Below are 20221 nucleotides of genomic sequence, written 5' to 3'. Positions count from 1 at the left end.
GAACAGTGCAATGTGAAGGAAGGCAGGAGCCTGCAGGGGAGGAGACTTGGTGCCCAGCTGCCAGAAAGCACAGATTTGACCCAAGCTATTTATATGTTGTAAAGTTATAAAATAAAGTGTTTCTTACTGTTTGTAACCCCTGGTACCGGTGTGTCCGTCTCCAGGCTCCTTGCCTTCTCCCCCTCCTCTTCCCCAGACATTAATAAAGTCTTTCATAGCACAGCTTGTGGAGAGCTAAGTGTGAACTGGACCAGGCAATGAAGGGCTAGCCAGGATAAGGCCAGAAGCTGGGACACCCCTTTGAGCCTAGGAAACTGGTTCCTGCCCTGAGATGACAGGCCTCCTGGGTAATGCCCTGCAGTCTGTTCCCATTGTCTCCAAGAACTGTAAGAGACAACAGGCCAGTGTGGTAAGCCATGCATGATAGTGGACAACAGGCCAGTGTGGTAAGCCATGCATGACAGTGACAGGGCTTTCCCCGTCTTCTCTGCCACTAGTTGGTGGAGGCAGTAGTACCTTATTTCAACCAACACAGCAGTTCACTACACATCACAGAACTCATTCAGCTTTATTTAGTGCTGGTTTTTGGTTCCCCAAAAGCTGCATGAGATAGTTCTGACCACTTGACTGGGGTCTCTTGGCTACTGGGCATTTACAGTCAGGATGCCTCTGACACATGGGGAAAGAGTAGAGGGAAAGGCTTGGGCATAGACTCCCAGGGGCCCTTCAACTAGGCCATCACCCCCAGGACCATGGTGGTGGTCTGGGCAGGGGTTCTTCTGGCTCATTACACCAACCAGGGGCCTAACTGCTGTGCAGCCAGAACTTGGATTGACTAAATTGCCTACTAAATGCCTGCCACTCAGCACTGCTCCTTGAATTGTGGCTGTGCTTGTACAGAAAAGGGCCCTTCCTGGAGCATCACCTAAGCTCTGAGAGTGTGCAAGGGCTCTGGGAGGAGACCCAGCACAATATTCACCTCCCATAGCTGGAGACATTTTTAACATTCAAGGGAGGATAGGAAAAAGGAGGGACCAGCCCTCTCTGCCCTTCCTCACTTTGCTGCTGGCTATAATCCTAGAAGAAAAGTGATAAATAGCTGAAACCTACTGACACAGACCCTACCTGGCGCCCACAGCCTTGGTAAACCCTTCCCCACTTAACTAGAACGGCTGGGTACAGAGTAGGCTTTCTGATGACCTGGAAAAAATATTTCAAGCACAAACCCTTGGGAAGGGTGGCTCCTGGGGCTTGGCTCTCATCCACCTGCCTCCAGGGCCAAGGTCTATGATGGTCCCAGGACTCGTCCTGAGCCAGCGTTGTGTGTGTGCTACAGCTGAGACCCACCAGCCAGCTCATCTCGAACTAGCTTCATTTTGGCATTTGAGATAGGACACTGGCCATACATGAGTTCAAAGCCTATAGACACTGAAGGAGCTGGGGTGACACCTGGCAGGGGAGGGGTATGCACCCTGCTATGGGACAACAGCTGCAGAGGACCATTTTGGGGGAAGGGGCACAAAGAAGTGGTGGCCTAGGGCTGAAGCACCAGGGAGTTTTCCTGGCTCAGCACCAGATTTCCCAGGGGCCTCCTTAATACTGAACATTAAAAATTGCACCCTGAGGAGCTCAGCCCACACTAGGCAAAGGTTCAGGCCCCAGCAAAAAGGGGTGGGGGCACTGCTGACAAGATGGGCACTATGGTTCTACAGTAACATACCCTTATACTACCTGTGTTGAAGATATCTGGGGAAAAACCCTATAATCCTAACACAGTGACACGATCCTGATGCCACCCCCTTTCCTGCTTCTCAGAGGGACGGAGGGAAGTACCCTTGGAAAAATCCCAGCATAAGCTTAGATCAACTCTGGAGAAAGGGTCAAAAGACCCCTGAGCAACATGCCCAGGAGCTGAGGAAGGCCTAGTCACACCCTCAGACAGACTGACAGGCGTCCTCTAGTGGACAGCTGTAGCATGCTGGTCTTACATGACTGACGGAAGGGTGGCCCAGGAAGCCAGCAACAAGCTCTGGAATGGCAGGTTCAGGCCCTCTGCCAGGCCCTGCCGCATGCCCAGGCCCCCACCCAGGCCCAGTGGCTGTTAACCTGAAACACAGTCTGAGAGCTGCCTATGTCTGTAAACAAAGCCCACATGGCCACCTGGGCCCAGGACAGACGTGGAGCCGCTGAACCACATGGCCAGAGGAAAGTCTTCCCAGGCTGCTGGCAGGTGACAAGTCAGTTTTAAATATCTGTTATCTCACAAAAGAAAAATACCCAAAAGAAAAAAACCTTAACAACAAGGTCTATGATGCTTCACATCCTTAAGGCGTTCGATGTCAAGTTCAGTGTCAGGAGCAGGAGGGGACTGTCGGGTTCAACCTGCCTGGAGTCCTAGGCGGAGTGCAATGGGATGACAAACTTGCAGCCAAAAGGTGAGTGATAGTTGATGCCCACCTCCTGAAACACCTGCTGGGGAATGCCAATGTCACACAGATAGACGCGGCCTGCATGGTCTCCCAGTGGCAGAGGCAGACCCAGTGCTAATGACCATTTGGCATCAATGCCCTGTTCAACTTCATGCACTGGTGGGTCTATGCTGAGTACTGGTGCCCGGTTCTGGTTGGCCCAGGCCACAGCTGCCTTATACCAGGGCTGGTCTCGCAGAAAGGCATTCTCAGGGCAATCCAGGCAATTGATCACCAAGTCCACGGGGCTGGTAGGCAGATCTGTAGGAAGAAATAGTCCAATCTTAAGAATTTCTATAAGCAGAGAGCAGCTGGGGCAGCGCCAGGCTGGGGCTGGAGACTGGGGCCACAGCAGCCAGATGGAGGACTGTCCTCATACACTGCCAGGTGGAAGCACTGTCCTGCTGGGGTGTGCAGAGCTGCTCAGACCTGAGCCTCTCCTTTGCCTTTGTCTATGCTTCCTAACTGGGTGCATGTGAGTTCTGGAAAGGCTGAGTTCACTCTGAGTCAGCCTGGAGAAGAAAATTTCGTACAGAGCCAGCCAGGCAGGTATAGGACTTGACTCCTGTTTATTGGTTGGCCAAAGAGGTGTGAACAGGTGAGCAGGCTTGTTCATTTTATCCAGGCTTGCCTCCTATACTCGAGCCAGCTTGCCCTCTTCTCTGGCCTGCCCCTTATCTCACTGGAATGGGGATTCGACTCAGCCCCATTTTCATATTAAGGAGGAAATCTATCACCTTTCCCCCTAGGCATTTTAAAGAGCTTCCCGGCAGCTACAACAGGCCTGTAGGACAGTCTAATAACACTGTCTCAAACAAGTGTGTAAGTCTTGGACCAACCTTAAAAGGTTACACAGAAAGTAAAAGAAACCAGACCAAACTCAAAAACCATCATCTAACTTGCCTCCTGGGGTACTTGGGGTGGGGAAGCACTAGGGTAACCAGAAAAGAACTGCCTGCAAGAGCTGTGTCATGTTACAGAGTCCAAGAAAGGGAATGCCCAGCAGGCCTTCCTTGCCAGTTCTCCATCTAAAGTGCTGATACTTAAGAGATGCATGATTCTCCTACTTAAAACATGACACCAGAAGTGCCCTGTGGACCACAAGGTTCAAGAGTGAAGGGCATTTTATTTTGAAGTGTCTTAGTTCAGGGCTCTGCCCCCAATTAGCCATCTGACCTCTGGCAAGGCTCATTCTCTGGGCCATATCTGTTCTAATTTTTTTCCTTTAAGACACCAGACCTTAGCACCATCACTTCATATGAAATGAAGATTTTCACAATGCTCAATCTTAGCAGTCAAATCTCAGCCTGCATCTGAACTAATGTGGAATGGTGTGTAATAAAGCTGCTCACAGCCTCCTCTCAGGAACCACCCCCTCTCCTCTTCCCCCCTCCTCCTCCACCCTTAAGCTGGATCCTCCTCAGCTCTCTGACTTCTAATCAAAGAGCTAGCTCAGTCTTTGGACTTAACTATTCTTTTTTCCTAGGCTACCCTAATCAATCTCATTGTTTAAATAGACCTGTATACTCGTAACTTCAGGTTGGAGCTTCCCTTCCAATCACATATCCCACAGCATAATGGACATTTCCACCTGCATATCCAATATTGGTGTTACTGTACGTAAATGAGTTTGTTTCAATTTGAACTGTTCCACAGGGGTTATTAGCTGTAATCTTCAAGGAATCAGACTGCCAGGTCGTTCTCCCACAGAGCTGCTGGATGGGTTCAAACGGCCAACCTCTTGGTTAGCACTGAGCACTTAACGACTGCACCACTTGGGATCCTTGGGCACTTAAACTGAGCCTCTGCTTTTCTTTCCCAAACTTTTTCCTTTCTCTGCTTTTCCTATCTTTAGGAACAATATCTTCACTCTCCTAGTTTCTTAGGCCCAAATCCTGAAGAAGCCTTTAACTTTTCTCATTATCTCATCCTCTACATCCAGTATGTTGAATACATCTTCAAAACTACTTTGATCAACAACACCAGCACCTTGCTTTTTAGTCTCGCTGACTATCACAATGTTGTTGTTTAGTGCCATCGAGATGGAACTGACTCATAGCTGACCCTCCAGCGGGTTTTCAGAGGCAGTTAACTGCACGGGAGGAGACTGTCCATTCTTCTGCAAAGCAGCTGGTGGATTCAAACTGTGTTCCTTCAGAATTGCAGCACAGCTTCTTACCACTAGGCCACCAGAGTCTCTTAATTCTTCCCTTGGTACTTGAAGTATCCAGAGCAATCCTTTCAAACCTGATTTGGATCGTGGCATCTCTCTGCTTATTCTTCTGGTGTCTCTCCTCCCTACTCTTGTAGTACGCTGCAAGGCCCTTCATGACTGAACCCTGAAGTGCCTTTCCAGCCACATTTCTTACTTCCCAATCCACTGTCCAGTATATGTCTTGCTTTATTTTTCCTCTATACTACACATTACCATCTGAACTGACACAAATGCTATTTAGTGGTCCATCTGTCTTTGCTAACTCGAACATAAGCTCCATAGGGGCATGGATTTTTAAATCTACTGTCCTATCTCCTGGTCTAAGGACAGGTTTCGCATAAGCAAGATCAAGTGTTTTGGGATTCCCATTCTTCTCAGAGTTAGCCACAGTTTGTTATGATCCACACAGTCAAATGCCTTTGCATAGAACAGAACAAGGACATACTGCATGGTTCAAAACTAGGAAGGGTGTACACTAGGGATTTGTCTTATCTTCCTACCTTTTCAATCTGTATTCAGAGCAGATTATCCGGGAGGCTGGGCTCTATGAGGAGGAATATGGAATCAGGATTGGAGGAAGACTCATCAACAATCTGCGTTAGGCAGATGAAACAACCCTGCTTGCTGAAACTGAGAACCTGAAACATTTGCTGCAGAAGGTCAAGGACTGCAGCCTTCAATATGGATTGAAGCTCAAAATCAAGAAAACAAAGATCCTCACCACTGGGCCGAATGGCAGCATCATGATGGATGGTGAACAGATTGAGATTGTTCACAGCTTTAGTTTGCTTGGTTCCACAATCAACACTCTTGGCACCAGTGGCCAGGAAATTAAAAGATGCATTGTGATGGGAAAGTCTGCTGTTAAGAGTCTTCTCCAATGTACTGAAGAGCAATGATGTCAGTCTGGAGACTAAGATGCTTCTGATACAGGCCATGGTCTTTGCAATCACTTACTATGCATCAGAGAGCTGGATAATGACTAGGGATGATAGAAGGAGAATTGATGCCTTTGAGCTGTGGTGCTGGAGGAGTATTGAATATACCATGGACTGTTAAGAGAACGAACAGGTTCAACCTGGAGAAAGTTAAACCTGTTTGCTCCTTGGAGGCAAGGATTCTGAAACTTTGTCTGACATACTTTGGTTGGACATGTTGCAAGGAGGGACGAGAAGGACATCATGCTTGGGAGGGTAGAGGGGCAGCATAGGAGAGGAAGAACCTTGATGAGATGAATTAATTCAGTGACTGGGGTAATGGGGGTAGGTGTGTCAGAGACAGTAAGATTGGCACAGGATAGAGCAGGGTTTAGGGATGTTGTATATAGGGTCACTATGAGTCACAGATGACTCAATGGCACATAACAACAATTGTCATATCTCCAGTACCAGGAACAATGCTCCGTAAATATTTGTGCCATGACTGTATTTCCAGCTCTTCATCTGAGAAACAGGGAAAAGAAATGAGAGTGAAGGTTGAGAAGCAGGCCGACACCTAGGGAATTTCTGGCTAAGTTTTAACATTGTTTATAGTGCTTTCCACCAAATGCCACTGGGTGGCACCACCAGACTATCAAACTATAGAGGAGGGCGAAGGTTTGTGCTTACCTTTGAGACTAGAAACTTGTTGGCCTTGGGTCTTGCTGAAGAGAGAGAGCTCATTAGTGATGGACTCTAGCATCTTAACAAAGTTGGGCAGGAACAGGATAACCTGGACGTCATGGTTGGCGAGATGCCTTCCACAGCTGATACCCTGAGCCCCCTTCACATGGGGCCCACATAGCAGAGCCACTGTAGGCCTCTGGTGAACATTTTTGGGATTCAACCTGGAATAGAAGGTATTGAAGAGCATCATCAGTGAAAGATTTGATAATCCTGGCACATTATTCCAGACAAGTACATGAAGGCTTACTGCTCAGCTGGCTTAGTGGCAAGGAATTACTGTTAACACAAAGGTATGTGGTTTGAATCCACCAGCCAGTGGATTCAAATCTTGGGAATTAAGTGTGATTTACTGCTTTTGAAAATCCACTGGAGGGGAGGCTATGGGTTGGTTTTGACTTGAGCTTGTTGTTCAAGTTCGGGTTCCTCCCAACCTCTCCTGTTCACCATGCAGGCAAGTTTATACAGGGTCTTATTCCTGCACAGCCTCACACTCCAGCACCCCTCCTCCTGCTGGTTCAGCTCTACTCCAGCTAGCCTTCTTTGGGACCTTTTCTCCTGTGCTCAAATATTCTGCTCCCTGCCCTCAAAGCCCTTTTTCTTTAACCCATCTTTTCTTTGAGATTTAGTTCAAGATTCACTTTTCATTAGTAAAAAGCCTATCCTGATTACTCAGTCCCTTTTAATTTTTTCCTTTTCTCAACTTCCCAAACTAAAGCTGCTACAAAAGAGGATACAGAGAGCTCTGGTGGCCTAGTTGTAAGAAGCTACTGTGTAATCTCAAAGATGCAGTTTACATCCACTAGCTGCAGTCTCCACCCGTGTGACTCTCTGAAAACCCACCAGAGGTGCAGCTATGGGTCACCTCTGACTTGAGAGCACACAGCAACAACAACAAGGATAATTCTAAATTGTTCTCAATCAGTTGTTGGTCTACGTTTTCTCTACCAAGCTGTAAGTAAGCCAAGTATGAGTGATAATGTAAATACTGATAGTACCTACTTCATAGGACGCTGTGTGAATTAATGGAACAGAAACAAGAAGGGTCAGCATATGTCCTGGAGCTGTGTCCAGCTAGCAGCAGTACACTGTGCCCAGTGGGGCAGGAAGCTGGAGAGACAGACAGCTAGAAATGGACCTTATGTCCTGCTTAGGGACAAAAGGAGTATCGCTTCTCGTCACTCAAAAGCAAGGATATGGCAGATGCTGCCCTATCAAGAAAAGCCGCATAACTCTTTAACCCCAACAAATTTCAGGGAAATTTAACAATGTACTCTATCTACACCAAACTATTGTGAGGCATGTCCTGCACTTCTTGAGCCTTCTTTTAGCTTATTGAGTTTATCTTAAGCGCCTTTATTTCCTTCTTATGAGGAACTTATGAGGCTCAATTTGAATACAGTGGTGAAAAACAGAGTAGAACATAGCATGGTGCTTGATATACATTAACTTCAAGATTACTGACTGGGTTTGATTTCTCAGAGGAAATCCAACAACTGCTGTGAAGAACAAGAGAAGACTCTTCTGAGAGATCAGGAAATGAGAGAAACAGGCACAAGGTCAGCCCCTAGAAGCCGGAGGAATGGGAGGGACACTGAGTTCCTGCCCAAGAACTGGTTTTCTGGAAAGCCTCTTAATGGCCTCAAATATCACCAGGAAGGTTTACTGCAGGTGCAGCCCCTGGTGTCTGATCTGGGTGGGGTGCAGCCTAATGCTCCTTCAGAGAGCACTCTTTACTACTTCCTCCTTTGGGAGTCTCATTCCAAGAAGTTAGGGAGTAAGCCCAGGGGAGTGCTGCCAAGTTGCCTCCAATTCAAGCAATCCCAGGTACAAAAGAAACTCTGTCTGATCCTGTACTATCCCTACAATCTCTGCTGTGTTTTAAGCTCACTGTTAGTTATTCTGTCAATCCAATCAAAGGACAAAGGGTAACCTGACATCCAGCTCCTGGATCAAGTCATGTATATTATCTAAATGCATCATGGGTGATGGAAAGAGGCATATCTGCAATGTTGTTATCCTGGCAAGGACTCCAAAGACGAGAGCTGGAAGGACAGCTGAGGTCCAGGTCCCATGTCCCAAAGAGGAATGGGACAGCAGAGGCTCTTTTGCAGTTCTGTCAGGCTCAAGGAAGGACACCAGGCTTTCCTGGCCCTTCTTAATGTACCTTTGCTCCTTAGAAACCATGTTCCCTGCTCTAGAAGCCCCTCTCCCATAAGAAGTCACTTTCTTCCTCTTTACTAATAAATCCAACCAATACCATTCCTTACATTTACATTTCCTTGGCTTTTCCCTTCAACCTCTTAGCTTTCTTGTTTCTCCAGCTTTTGCTCTCAGCCCATTTTAAAGTTCCTCTTCATCCTCCCAACTGATGTCCCACATGTTCTTTCCTCTCTCTCTTTCTCTGCTTTCTCTTTGGATCCCTTAAGGAGATTCTTTTTATACCATTACAGGCCATGGTCTTTTCAATCACTTGCTATGCATCTGAGAGCTGGACAGTGGATAAGGATGACAGAAGAATTGATGCCTTTGAGCTGTGGTGCTGGAGAAGAGTGCTGAGTATCCCATGGACTTCCAAAGGAATAAACAGGTCTTGGAGAAGGTAGAGCCAGGGTGTTTCTTGGAGGCAAAGATGAGAAAGCTCTGTCTCACATACTTTGGGCATGCTGCTAGGAGAGACTATTCCTTGCAGAGGGACATCAAGAAGATGGTCAATCAGATGAATTGACACAGTGACTCCTGCAATGGACTCAAATGTGTCAGGGATGGTGAAGGCACAAAATAAGACAAGGTTCACAGGGTTGCTATGAGTCATACTTGACAACAACAACAACAGAATAATGATTCCTCAGATCTTTATATTCAGCATACCTCTCTTTCTAAACTTCAAAGTCAATATTGCTCACAGTCTATTTGGATATTTCACAAACATAACAAGCCCACCATCTCTCCCAAACATATTTCTCTTCCCATGTTCCCTGTCACCATGAATACTATCACCACAATCGAGCCAGGTCTTCAAGCATGAAGTTCTGTAATCATTCAGACTCCACTTTCCTTAATTTCCAAAATCCATTCAATTACCTGGCCCTGTTTAAGTGGAAACTCTATTCCCTTTTCTGATTTGCTTACCTGATTCAGACCACCACCCTCTGTCATCTGGCTCACTGTTAAGAGTTTTCTAACTTGTCTCTCTGCCACCAGTCTTGCTTCCATCTTATCTGCTGCCCACACTGGAGTCAAAGCCATCCTTTGAAAATTCAAGACTCATCATGGGCTGGCTCTACTGAAAGCCCTTCTCAAGCTAAACTTTCCAGGCAAACAGAATGCCTTCAGTTCCCCAACAGCTCCATGGTCTCTCAATTCTCTCTGCTTCTTGGCATGTGGTACTCTGTATACCCAGTATATGATGGTTTTGGATTTCTGCTTGTCCTTGTTAATCGTTCCTTGTTCTACAGGATTCAGCTTGGATATCACTGCTCTGGGAAGTCTGACTTCCCCAGCCTGTGGTAAAAGTGTGGCTTTCTGGAGAATTTTGTTTATTATAACACTGTATTCTGTGAAGGCCTAATCAGGCTATTCGAGGGTCGGAACGGTATTTTATTCTTTGTGTATCTCAGATGCCTTTTATACAAGGTCTGGTACATAGTAGGTTATCAGAAGTGTCAATGAATAAAAGAAATACTGGAGTATCTGCCCCCAATAACATGGGCCCAAGGGACAGGTGGGAAAGTACCAAACTCCAGCTATCCTACTCAGCTGTTGTAGTGGTTCTAGAAGTTCTCAGGTATAAAGCCCAAGACTGGTATGCATCTCTGCCACCTTGAATAAATGACAAGACCAAAACCAAGGACAAGCCCTCTGGTAGTCAGCAGAAGTCTCAACACTGGACAGCTGGTGTGAGCAAATAAAAGGGAAAAGATCATTTTGGCTGTTTGGCAGAATAAAGACTTCAGGAAGATTGGTAAGAAGCGGAAGCGGGGGGGGGCGGGGGAGAAACCTCAGCATCCAGGACAGTGGTTTCACAGGGATTTTTGATGAGCAGCAAATGTCTGATGAAGTCTACTATGTGAGAAACACTGTGGTGGTGCCTGGGCAGAGCATTTGTACCCACATTTTGCCCCTGCTGGGCACAGAGTATTTACCTGTTGGGTCCTCCAAGCAGGGTAAGTGCCATCTGACTGGCACAGATACCTGTCATCTCCAGTCTTCGCTCCAAAGTCAATCCATGCTTCTCAGCCACAGACAACAGCTTTTTATGCAGCTCATAGGAAACACTTGGGACAACCAGGCCAGAGTCTGCAGTCCAAAAGGTAAGAAAGAGAAAATAATTATGGGAAATTGAGTCCAAAACCGTATTTGCTCTCTTTAGGATTCTATGAAAGCCTACCTTTAAGTCTGATCCTCCACACCCATGTTTATTGCGACTTTGTTTGCAATAGCAAAGAGGTGGAAAAAACCCAGGTGCCCATCAACAAACAAATGGATAGAGAAGCTCTGGTATATTCACACAATGGAATACTATGCAGCATTGAAAAACAAGGAACTCAAACTCATGAAATATTATGCAAAATGGATGACTCTGGAGGACATTATGCTGAGTGAAATATCTCAGTCACAAAAGGACAAGTATTGCATAGGGCCACTGTTGTAAAATGGGACTAACTTCAGGGTTGAGAGAAGACAGAAAAGGAGGGGAGGACTGATGTATATTCCATTGAAATAGATGCGGGAGAGAAATGTTTAAAAGGGACATATGAATGGGTATTCTTGTCATTACAGAAGTCCAGACTAAAGGCTATATAGTGGAGTGGACTTGCAGGGGAGGGATTGGATAACAATCAAAGTTTTTCTTTTGCTTTTCAAGGAGAAGAGGGTATTGGGGGGATGGGAGAGGTAGGGAGAAAAGTACAGCAATGAATGACTGGAAACCCTAAGTCTCTGTAAACTCTCATTATGTTGTTGTTGTTATGTGCCGTCGAGTCGTTTTCGACTCATAGCGACCCTATGCACAACAGCCCTAAACCCTGCTCTATCCTGCGCCAACCGCACCGCCTCTGACACACCCATCCCGATTACCCCAGTCACCGAATCAATCCATCTCATAGAGGGTCTTCCCCTCCTGCGCTGTCCCTCCACCCTCCCAAGCATGATGTCCCTCTCCAAGGACCTCCTTGCAACGTGTCCAAAGTATGTCAGACGAAGCCCCAGAATCCTTGCCTCCAAGGAGTAGCTTGGTTTAATCCTCTCCAAGATGAATCTGTTTGTTTTCCTGGCAGTCCATGGTACATTCAGTACTCTTCTCCAGCACCACAACTCAAAAGCATCCACTCTCCTTCTGTCCTCCCTAGTCACTGTCCAACTCTCTGATGCATAACAAGCGATTGCAAAGACCATGGCCTCTATCAGGCACATCTTATAATTAATTAAAAAAAAAAAAGACTGATCCTCATCTAGTTCACCCATCCTCCTAATCTGGTCTGAGTATTCTCCGCATCCCTCCCGAATTTAAGTGGAGCATGGGTAAATGTCAATTCCTTTAGCTGTTAGCTCCACAATGATAGCCAAATTTCCCATGACATGTTCTGAAACACCAAGGAAAAAAATGTATTTAATGGAAGCCCACCAATTACATTACAAAAGAACATACTTGCCATCCTCGGCAATGATGCTTTCCTCACAAGCTGGCCCTGATCCTTTCCAAGAAGTGAGACAGACACTAGCTTGACCCTCTGACTTAGTGGTAAGGAATGGAGCTGCCAATGCAAAGGTATGCAGTTTGAATTCACCAGCTGCTGCTCTGTGGGAGCAAGATGTGCAATCTCCTGCTGTGTGATTTACTCCCTCACCCACTGGAGAGTCAGCTATGGGTCGGTTCTGACTCAATGGTACACACATCATCTTAAGATGACTTGTTTACTCCACCTGCTTCCTATTTCCTCTTCCTTTCTACTAAGTCCTTCCTCTTTGCCTAAGAAATCCAGCAAACAACTTACTCAAGTAATTTCTCGTTTCTTCATAATTTGAGTGTAACCTAAAACTCTAAGAGGGAAAGATTTTACATAAAGTCACTTATAGCTTGCTTTTAATAAGCTATTCAGAACAATATGAAACATTTTTTTATTCGCTAATAAGTGGCATCCACTTCCTAAATAACATGCCTCTGGAAACTCCATGAACTCTGATAAATGTCAATAAGTTGTAGAGGCTTCAGGCCTTTTGTTCATAGGGTCACTATGAGTTGTATTTGACTCGAAGACAATCAAAAACAACAACATAATTAATAAGAACCCTATAAAGATTGGGAAGACTGTAATTAATAGTATGCTATGGAAAGTACCTGCTTTTCCTAGACTCAATGCCAAAGTCTACAACAGCTTATATACTTTAAGAAATATATAACAGAATGAAGGGGAAAGAAAGGCATATCGATTGTACCAAGTGCTGGAAAAACCAGACCAGGTGCAAAAATAGCAGAGTCAAGAACTGTGATCTTGTCTTTGCCTCTGGCCGCTGCATTGAGAGGAGCTGCTGCCATGTCTGTCCATCTGCAAGGGATGGTCATGTGTAACTACTCGAGCTTCTTGGTTGGGTGAGTACTCTTCCTCTTCATCCTCACCAGCTTCAGTAACTTCAGCACTGAGCCCAGTAACCTCAAAGCATGCAACTCTTTTCACAATGGGCTGATCCATTGCAAGACCATGAACATGGAGCCAGCCCCTGACAACAAGGAGGTTATGGCGGGGATGAAGTGGAGGTCAGGCAGAGGAAGCCAGGCACTACCTCTGTGCGGACCACCATTCATAAGGAGGTCCGGGCCAGGCTCAGCTGCACCCAGCACATGATCCACAAGAACAAATACAGGCCCGACCTGGGCATGGCCCCCTCCACAGGGTCAGCGCCATTCTCCGCTGAAGCTGGTGATGGTGAAGAGTACTCAACCCACCAAGAGGTCCTGAGACCTGCGAGCAATAAAGACAGTTCATCTCAAAGAAACCAAATCCCCCAGTAATCTCTAAGAGCCAGCTTTTTCCTAACAATGGGACCTCCACTGTAGTTTTATAGAGTTCTGTACAGAAGAACCTATCCTCCTCACTGGTCATTTCAGGGAGAAATTTCGTGAGGTACTATCAAACCTGATTTTTTTGTTGTTGTTATATCCCATCAAGTTGCCTGAGACTAATAGCTCTGAACTCTGTCCTTTCCTGAGCCAATCTTACTTTCTCTGACACACCTACTCCATTATCCCTGTTACTGTGTCAATCTGTATCATTTGGGGTCTTCCTCTCCTGCACTGTCTCTCCACCTTTCCAAGAATGACATCCTTCTCCAAGGGGCTGTTCCCTCCTGGTAACATGCCCAAAGTATGTAAGACAGAGCTTTAAAATCTTAATCTCTAAGGAGCTGCTTGGTTTCACCCTCTCCAGGAGAGATAAGTTTGTTCTCTTGGCAGTCCATAGTATGGTCAATACTCTTCTCCAAAACTACAACTCAAAGGCATCAATTTTTCTTTTACATCCTTAGTCACTGTCCAACTCTCTGATGCATGGCGAGTAATTGTGAAGATGACAACCTGGATCAGGCACACTTTTAGCCTCCAGGCTGACACTTTTGCTCTTTAGTACTCTGGAGAGTTTCCTGACAACAGATTTTCCTAATGCAATTTGTTTTTTGATATCCTGACTGCTGGTGCCATGAGTATTGATCATGGAACCGAGCAAGCTGAAACTGTTAACAACCTCAATCTCTTGGCCCAGTGGTGGGATCTTTGTATTCTTGATGTTAAGCTTCAAGCCATATTGAAGACTACAGTCCTTGATCTTTTGCAGCAAATGCTTCAGGTTTTCCTCGGTTTTAGCAAGCAAGGTAGTATCATCTATGTAATGAAGGTTGTTGATGAGTTTTCCTCCATACTCCTCATGAAGTCCAACCTCTCAAATGATCTGTTTCGAATACAGATGGAAAAGGTATGGAGACAGGATGCAAATCTAATGCACACGTTCCCTAATTTTGAACCATGCAGTGTTTCCTTGCTCTGTTCTGATGACTGCCTCCTGGGTCAAGTACAGGCTTCGCATGAGCCCTATCAGGTGTTCTGGAATTCCCATTCTTCTCATGATTAACCATAATTTGTTGTGTCCACACAGTCAAATGCCTTTGCATAGTCAATGAAGCACAGACAGACATTCCTCTGGTGTTCTCTGCTTTCAGGTAAGATATCTGAAATTGGCTATAATATCACTAGGGCCATGGCCTCTGACTATATGTACCCTTTAAAATCACACAGGATGGGCTTCCTCCATGACTTCTTTTCAAAGGAGTAAGGTCTGTCCTGTCCTGTTCTTTGGGAGTAACTTTCTAATAAATCTTTACTTTTCACCTTCACTTCTGCCTCCTTTCTTCTGAGTCTAATGCTCTATCAAAAGCTTTGGTCTATATTTCAGTGCTCTGTGCAATAAAGTCTGCTTTCTCCCAAGAAACACTTGAATTGCTGTACACTGTGCTACCCTGGCACTTGGGCACAGTTGCCTCCTTTAGTCTCTTCTGCCTGGCAAATTCTTTTGTTTGAGTGGGAAAAATGAACTAAAGCAATAACCTCACAGTAACATTTTAGCACTGAAACAAAAAAAACAAAACCAAACCCCAAAACCCAAAAACAGGACAGCCATACATTGTGACAACAGGAACTCGGGTACAAAGGCTGAACATACAGCACTCAAGTTTGTACCTTCTCTCAGGAGAAGGTAGAATAATATCATCATGAGATAATAAAAATGTTTACACATCAAAGGAAATCATTATCCTGTTAGTTAATTGTACCCCTTTATTTGTCCAGTTCTAGTCTCAACTAGGGAAGAGGCAACAAAGCCATCAGGAGCGCCAAGACTGTCTTCCCACCCCTTATGGAAGGATCAGTCACTGGTGTCCCAGGTGCCAGTGCTGGAGGCTGCAGTTTGACCTTGCATGTCAATAGCTCATTAAAACTGCCATTTTTATGGCTGGCTTCAGACACGCACATATTATCAGAACTAATTAGGGACTGTTGATAGCAGTGTGAAGAACCTGAAGAAATTCTCAGGAATCTCAAGCCACTAACTTTAAACCTGTCAGACAGGTCACGCACAGCTCAATTCAAACAACCTCTTTGCCTGCAAAGTCACACAAGGTAGAACTTTTATTCTAGTCTCTGCATTTCTTCATCTATATATCAGTTCTTTTTGTTGAAATTGAAACTAGCCATGGTGGTCAGTCTTTCTGGGCCCAACTCTTGTCCTCTGTGGACAGGAACCCTTGATTCTTCCATCTGTGGGTCTTCTGAGGGCAGGTAACTGGCTGGCTTTTCAGGGCTTAAGGTATACAGGGAGAAGCACCGGGCCCCTACTTTACCCCTGGGCCTGGCTAAATCCTATAGCAGAAAACTGTGCCATTATCATGTCCACAATGACCTGCAGGGGCAAGGGATGTTACTGATGAAATGGTGTGCATTTTGTGGCTTGGTGAAGACGGGTTAAGAACCCTTTCTGCTGATAGTTTGTCAGTTAGTTGCAAGTCTGGGGTTCCACTGTCAAACTAAAACAAAACAAAGTACTAACAAAAATACCCCCTTGTTGTCAAGTTGCAACTGACTCACACGGGACCCTCCAGGGTGATTTCGGGGGGTGTAAGTCACAAGAGAAGAGACTGCCCATCTTTCTCTCACAGAGCCACTGATAGATTCGAACCACAAGAGGCGAAGGGTAGCAGTGCAGCTCCCTACAGACTACATTACCAGAGCACCACTATGCCCTCCTCTGACTGCTCTTCAGAAAGGACTGTGAATAACACAGAATTTCCCTTTTCTACATTTCCACACAAAGTCCAACTTGTCTGACTGGCTTATCAGAAAGAGGCAGAGGGAAGAAAATAAACTCCAAAGGAAAGGAACCAAAAACATAGCATATAAACGGAAATAGTAACTGTGAAAGCCTGAATGTGAGCCAAACTTAATTATGTTTGAGTTGAAAGGTGGATCTTTATTGTTCACAAATCAAGTCAGTAAAATCAGTTTGTGTATTAGTGTTTATTTTACAGCTGCTTGTGAAACAAGGTGGAGAGGTCTGACCAGTTTGTGACATACAAAACACTTCTTAGGATCTAACTAACCTTAGGGTACCAAGAGGAAAAGCACTAAGCATGCTTAGGACCAGGATAAAAGACCCTTTCCTGCACAGTTTGATTTCAGAGAGGTGGTCAGGGTCATCTTCCTGCAGTGTGCTCTTCTGCATCCTTTGTCACTTCCACACAGCTCATTCTAGGATGTACCATGTTGGGTTTTCCTGTCCCTCACGGCATATACACCTTCCACACTTCCCTCACACCTTTTAGCAGCACCCCCAAGCTTTTTCCAGCAACTCTGGCAAGCACACTCTTTTCTATCTTTCAAGTCGCTCCAGTATTTCTGTTCCATAATAAGGTTCTAATGACAAAATGTCATCACAAATCTAAAGTCAACCTTCATAAGAATGTTGTCTGCACATGTATCTCATGTCTTATCAGTGAAGATTTCAGCCTATAAAAGGCCAAGAAGCATCTCCAGGACTACTAATTTTAATTCTATTCTAGGACGGCCAAAAATTGGTGATATCTAGGAATATAAAACTGCCATTATGTTTATACCCCCTAGACCACTAGTTATTCCACAGGAGAAGGATGGGCAGTCTTTTCCTGTGCAACTAAGCCTCTGAAGCCTCGTTGGAGGGTCAGCTATGGGTCCGTTCTGACTTGACAGCACACAACATCAGCAAAGTAAAGAAAGGCCCTCTGGAGAACTAGATTAAAGTCTCCACAAAATACAACTGAATGTCAAGTGTTTCTTTGCAAGAAAGATTAGTTATAAGAAACTTAAATATTCCTAATACTCTTTATTTTGCTATGATCTGTCTCTGCCTCCCTTACTACCTTGAAGTTATATTCTGGTCCCTGCCATGCAGAGTACCTTGACTGCCTTCTGGTTCCTAAATACTCTGAGTTCAGTTCCTTCTGCCCTCAGGAAGCATGTTTCTTCACATGCTGTTCCTTTCCAGGTACTCTCTTCCAACATTACCTACACACACATCATCTGCCTCTTCTGGCAGGCCTCAGTTTAAATATTCTCTGCATATGGCTGATCTCCTTCATTTTATTTAACACAATTTGCAAATACATTTTTTTGCCTCTCTCACTAGACGGTAAGCTCCAAGGAGGCAGAAACTATGTCTGTATTACCCACTTCTATATCTTAACCTCCAGTGGATCGTCAGTGTTAACATAGTGTCTGCTGGTTATCTGGTGAAGGGGATGAATTAACCAAGTGGATGAGAAGGAAACCTAATACTAATCTGACATCATCACCCATTATGGAAAAGCCCAGCTATATATAACCAAAGACAATTTGAATAAGACACTGTAATTGATGCCTTTCCACCTTTTACATTTATAACAAATAGATCAGTTTCCCTTTCTCATTTCTCCAAGTTACAGCTTCCCTGGTACAAGCTTATAGAGAAGCCCCTCAGACTGCTCCAGATCACATTCCCTTCTGCTCCTAAGTAGACTTGCTTATTACTTGCTTATTACCCAGACAGATTATTTATTCATTACAAAAGGGAGCAAGAAGCTTTATAAAACTGGTGAATGATACTTAGCCCAAGTGGTCCAACTCATCCAGCAGTACTGAAGAGCAACGATGTCAGGCTGGAGACTAAGGTGCGCCTGATCTGGGCTATAGTCTTCGCAATTACGCACTATGCATCAGAGAGTTGGACAGTGAACAGGGATGATAGAAGGAGAATTGATGCCTTTGAGCTGTGGTGCTGGAGAAGAGTGTTGAATATACCATGGACTGCTAGGAGAACAAACAGGTTTGTCCTGGAGAAGGTGAAGCCGAAATGCTCCTTGGAGTCAAGGATTCTGAAGCTTCGTCTGACATACTTTGGGCATGTTCCAAGGAGGGACTGGTTCTTGGAGAGGGATATCATGTTTGGCAGAGTGAAGGGGCGGCGAAGGAGAGGAAGACCTTTGGTGAGATGGATCGATTCTGTGACTGGAGTGGTGGGAATGAGTGCATTTGGGATGGCTAGGTTGGCACAGGATAGAACGGTGTTCAGAGCTCTTACACACAGGGTCGCTATGAGTCGCAAGCGACTCGATGGCACATAACAACAACGATAGGGCAAAGTGACATAAGAAGCCTTCTGATGTAATGACAAAGGACATTCTGCAAATCAGCTAGCTTATATTCATAAAAAATGTTAGTATCATGAAAAACAAGAAAAGTTGCAGGGATTATTCTAGATGAAAGCCCAGATGACTGCATGTAATGTGTGTGCAATACTAAATTAAAAAAAAACACAGCTATAAAAGACATTTCTGGAACAGCTGGAAAGTTTGCATACAGACCATATACTGATAGTGTGATCATATTAGTGTTAAATTTCCTGAGAATAATCTTGTACTGTAATGAGTCTCACTGAATATATGTGGATGTATTTAGTGTAAAACGTAATGGCAAGTGCAACACAGATAGTTCAAAATGTGCACACACGCATATTTATAAAGTTATTATGACAAAATGTTATCAAATGATATATTTAAATGAAAGGTTTACAGCTGTTCATGATACTACTCTGAAGGTCTGAAATTTTTATCAATAAAACAAGAAAGAGTTAAGTGCTTCCTAATACAATCAGCAAATGTTTCCAGAGTATCAGTATATCAAGCTTATGCAAGAGACTTGAGAGGTAGGAGATACAGTAAATAAAAAGATCAAAACAGACTTTATTCCTACAGTGCTATGATGTAGCTGGAAAGAAAAACTACCCATGTACAAATAGAAAATACCCAACAGTCCTAAATGTTTATCCCAAACACATATGCAAAGTGTGAATTTTTTTTTCAATATTAATGAAGGTTTACAGGGACTTTGGATTTCCATTCATTCATTGTTGCACACTTTTCTCCCTGCCCACCATTCCCCGCCAGTTCACTTTTCTCTTTGAAAAGTAAAAAAACCACCAACCAAAAAACCCTTTCATTGTTATATAATCCTTCCACCACCACCCCATCCCCCCACCCCTCAGACCCCACTCCCAAGTTCACTCCGCTATGTAGCTTTCATCTGGACTCTTGTCATGACAAGAATACCTAATCACATATTCCTTCTAAACAGTTCTCTCCCTCATCTGTTTCAGTGCAGTATACATTATTTATCCCCTCTTAGTTTCTTCCTGATTCCTATGCCAATCCCGTTTTACAGCAGTGGCTTTATGCAGTATCTGGCCTTTTGTGACTGAGATACTTCACTCAACATAATGTCTTCCAGGGTCACTCACTTTGTATTTTCATGAGTTCCTTGTTTTTCAATGAAGCATAATATTCCATTGTGTGAATATACCACAGCTTCTCTATCCATGCATTTGCTGATGGGCCCTGGGTTGTTTCCAACTCTTCGCTATTGTGAACAATACCTCAATAAACATGGGTATGCATATATCTGCTTGTGTGGCAGTTCTGGTTTCTTTAGGGTATATTCCCAGTAGTGGAATTGCTGGGTCAAATGGTATTTCTATTTCCAACTGCAAAGTGTGAATTTTAAGCTAGGAGCTGCAGTTAGTAGGAAGTCACATTCTTAGTTGGAAATAAATACTTAAATATAGGCAAGACTTCGGCCACAATGAATTGAAGAGGAAGAACATTCACAATGAAAAGAAGACAGTAAATGTCTTACTTATTTAGTGCACTATAATAGCGGTCAATTCCTGGCTCATTTAATATTCTGCCCAAAGCATCCTTGATTACAGCAACTCTAGGTTTGAATCTGTTCTTCAGTTCCTTGAGCTTAAGAAATGCTGAGCGAGTCC

General features: G+C 44.6%; 1 protein-coding gene across 1 annotated transcript in view; it reads right to left on the bottom strand.

Moving 5' to 3' along the window:
• Window positions 1-2315: 2315 nt before the first annotated feature.
• Window positions 2316-20221, bottom strand: part of EDC3 (enhancer of mRNA decapping 3) — a 49629-nt gene continuing 31723 nt past the window's right edge. The window contains exons 4-6 of the mRNA XM_006888299.1: window positions 10490-10643; window positions 6291-6508; window positions 2316-2729 (exon numbers count right to left, since the gene is read on the bottom strand). Coding sequence (XP_006888361.1) covers window positions 2395-2729; window positions 6291-6508; window positions 10490-10643 — 707 coding nt within the window. The 3' untranslated portion in view covers window positions 2316-2394. The remainder of the gene's footprint in view (window positions 2730-6290; window positions 6509-10489; window positions 10644-20221) is intronic.

The sequence above is a fragment of the Elephantulus edwardii genome, unplaced genomic scaffold, assembly GCF_000299155.1.
Source record: "Elephantulus edwardii isolate Elephantulus edwardi_28Jun2011 unplaced genomic scaffold, EleEdw1.0 scaffold00066, whole genome shotgun sequence".
NCBI lineage: Eukaryota > Metazoa > Chordata > Mammalia > Macroscelidea > Macroscelididae > Elephantulus > Elephantulus edwardii.
Note: the sequence above shows the minus strand (reverse complement) of the source record. Positions and strands in the feature narration are given on the sequence as shown.